The sequence below is a fragment of the Podospora anserina genome, chromosome 3 (assembly GCF_000226545.1).
Source record: "Podospora anserina S mat+ genomic DNA chromosome 3, supercontig 2".
Lineage (NCBI taxonomy): Eukaryota > Fungi > Ascomycota > Sordariomycetes > Sordariales > Podosporaceae > Podospora > Podospora anserina.
In genome coordinates, this window is record NW_001914856.1 from 892,745 (window position 1) to 894,546 (window position 1,802).

Here is a 1,802-nt window from a genome sequence, read left to right on the forward strand (position 1 = left end):
TAATTTTATTTAAATTCTTTTTTAAATATTATTTTTATTTAAAGATGAGGAATCCTTCCAGGTTTATGTTACTATTTAATTAGCATGTCACTTTGCTCCTTTATTATCTTTGTTCTACTTCCTTTCTCTGATATGTCCTTTTTAGTGAATGAGGTAGTCTTCGGCTGATATGATGATAATGTTATATTTAACAAGTCCAATTATTAGTGTTTGCGGCTTGGTCCGCCTGTGCCCACCACGTCCACCACCTAGTTACCACTATACCACAACAAAGAGAGACGGCCTAGATATCTACACACTACATATAAACGAATATCACCTACCCATACAACGCTGCTCGTCGATATCAGCCTCAACGGCTATTGTTTGTCACCCTCACCGCGGGCGGGCTGCCAGGCTACGCCATCTTACACCCAACGGGTACCTGGGGCTGTTTCGGCCGGCACTGGTCTTTTCCATTCAGCTAATCAACAAGTTAGCGAAACCTCTCCGCGTCCTGTTGTGTCCTGCAGACAGCTGCACCAATTCGGATCATACTCTGGCTTCGCCGGGATCAATACAAGGCGACCTTCTCCCAAGGTAATTCACAATCTCGTTACACCAGCTTGTCTCAGTCCGTTCCGGTGCATCACCTACGGCATCTGATCCGCCCCATTCCACCCTACATACTGACCTTACCTACATAGTTTGTGTGAGTATCTGGGCACCGCGGCGGAGATTTATTACCCGTCTCCCGCCCCCCATTGCCCTCTTGTCTTGGTCAGATCAAGGGACTACAAACTCATGATATATTCGCCAGACAGCCTCGAGTTTATCATGTGAACGCGCTGAGTTTTCACTAGCACAGATCCGTCACACCGCTTTCCCTGTAAAGCTCTTCACTCGCCGTTTTTCTTTCTGCATACTCTACACATTTACCCCCTTTTTTTGACTTACACCAACCATCATGGAGGTCGACACCCTGGAGGCACAAGCCCCAAAGTCTGCTCCTTCGCCCGAGCCTCCCTCTGGCAATGATCCCTCTGAGCCGCCCAATGGCAAGGGAAACCAGCCGCCGAAAAAGACAACAGTCAGAAAGAGAACCAAGACTGGCTGCCTCAGTAAGTGTTTACCATGAGCTTGGGTGTCACTGATGAGGCGGGCCTCACTCTTCAGAATCCTGTGCAGGGCTCCCGCTGACTCCCCTTTTTAGCTTGCCGCAGACGGCGAATCAAATGCGACGAGGGCAAGCCCACCTGCGGGAACTGCATCAAGTCCAAGAGACAATGTGAGGGATACAACCAGCGCATTGTCTTCAAGGAGTCTATGGGGCCGTTTCCTTCTGGCCACCTTTGGGGACATCCTGTGTACCATCAGCAGGCCCAGGAGGCCCTTCTGAACGCTCAGCTCTCGGAAGCACAAACCAAGGCTGCCTCGTCACAAGGACCGCTTGCCGCTATTGCTCCCAAGCCGCTATCCGTTGATTTTTCTGGTACCGGGACGCACCCTTACTCTCAGGGCTTTGCGGGACCTTCCAACCATTCTATCGCTGGGCCACCCCTCTTTAGCCCGCAGCACATCGACCCACAACAACATCACTTGCCTAGCCCGCCGCTCTTGACTCCCAATACTGTTCAGTATCCCGACCAGTATTCTTCACCTGGGGACGGGTTGCCCTTCTCGGACTATTATGGAGCTCAGACTCAACAGCCGGTTAGCGCTCTTGGACATGTCTCCCCCATTCATGGTCACCATGGTCAATATTCTCATCCTCAACCCCATCCCCATGACCAGGGCTATGGCCATGGTCATGGCCAAGACTT

At 50.8% G+C, this 1,802-nt stretch overlaps 1 protein-coding gene across 1 annotated transcript; it reads left to right on the forward strand.

Annotated features, from left to right (window-relative positions):
- Window positions 1-1,203: 1,203 nt before the first annotated feature.
- PODANS_3_4320 (uncharacterized protein) lies at window positions 1,204-1,800 on the forward strand (the record flags this gene model as incomplete). The annotated part of the gene is made up of 1 exon (XM_001909182.1): window positions 1,204-1,800. A coding segment is annotated over one exon (597 nt), but the record flags the coding sequence as incomplete, so codon positions are not given.
- Window positions 1,801-1,802: the final 2 nt, after the last annotated feature.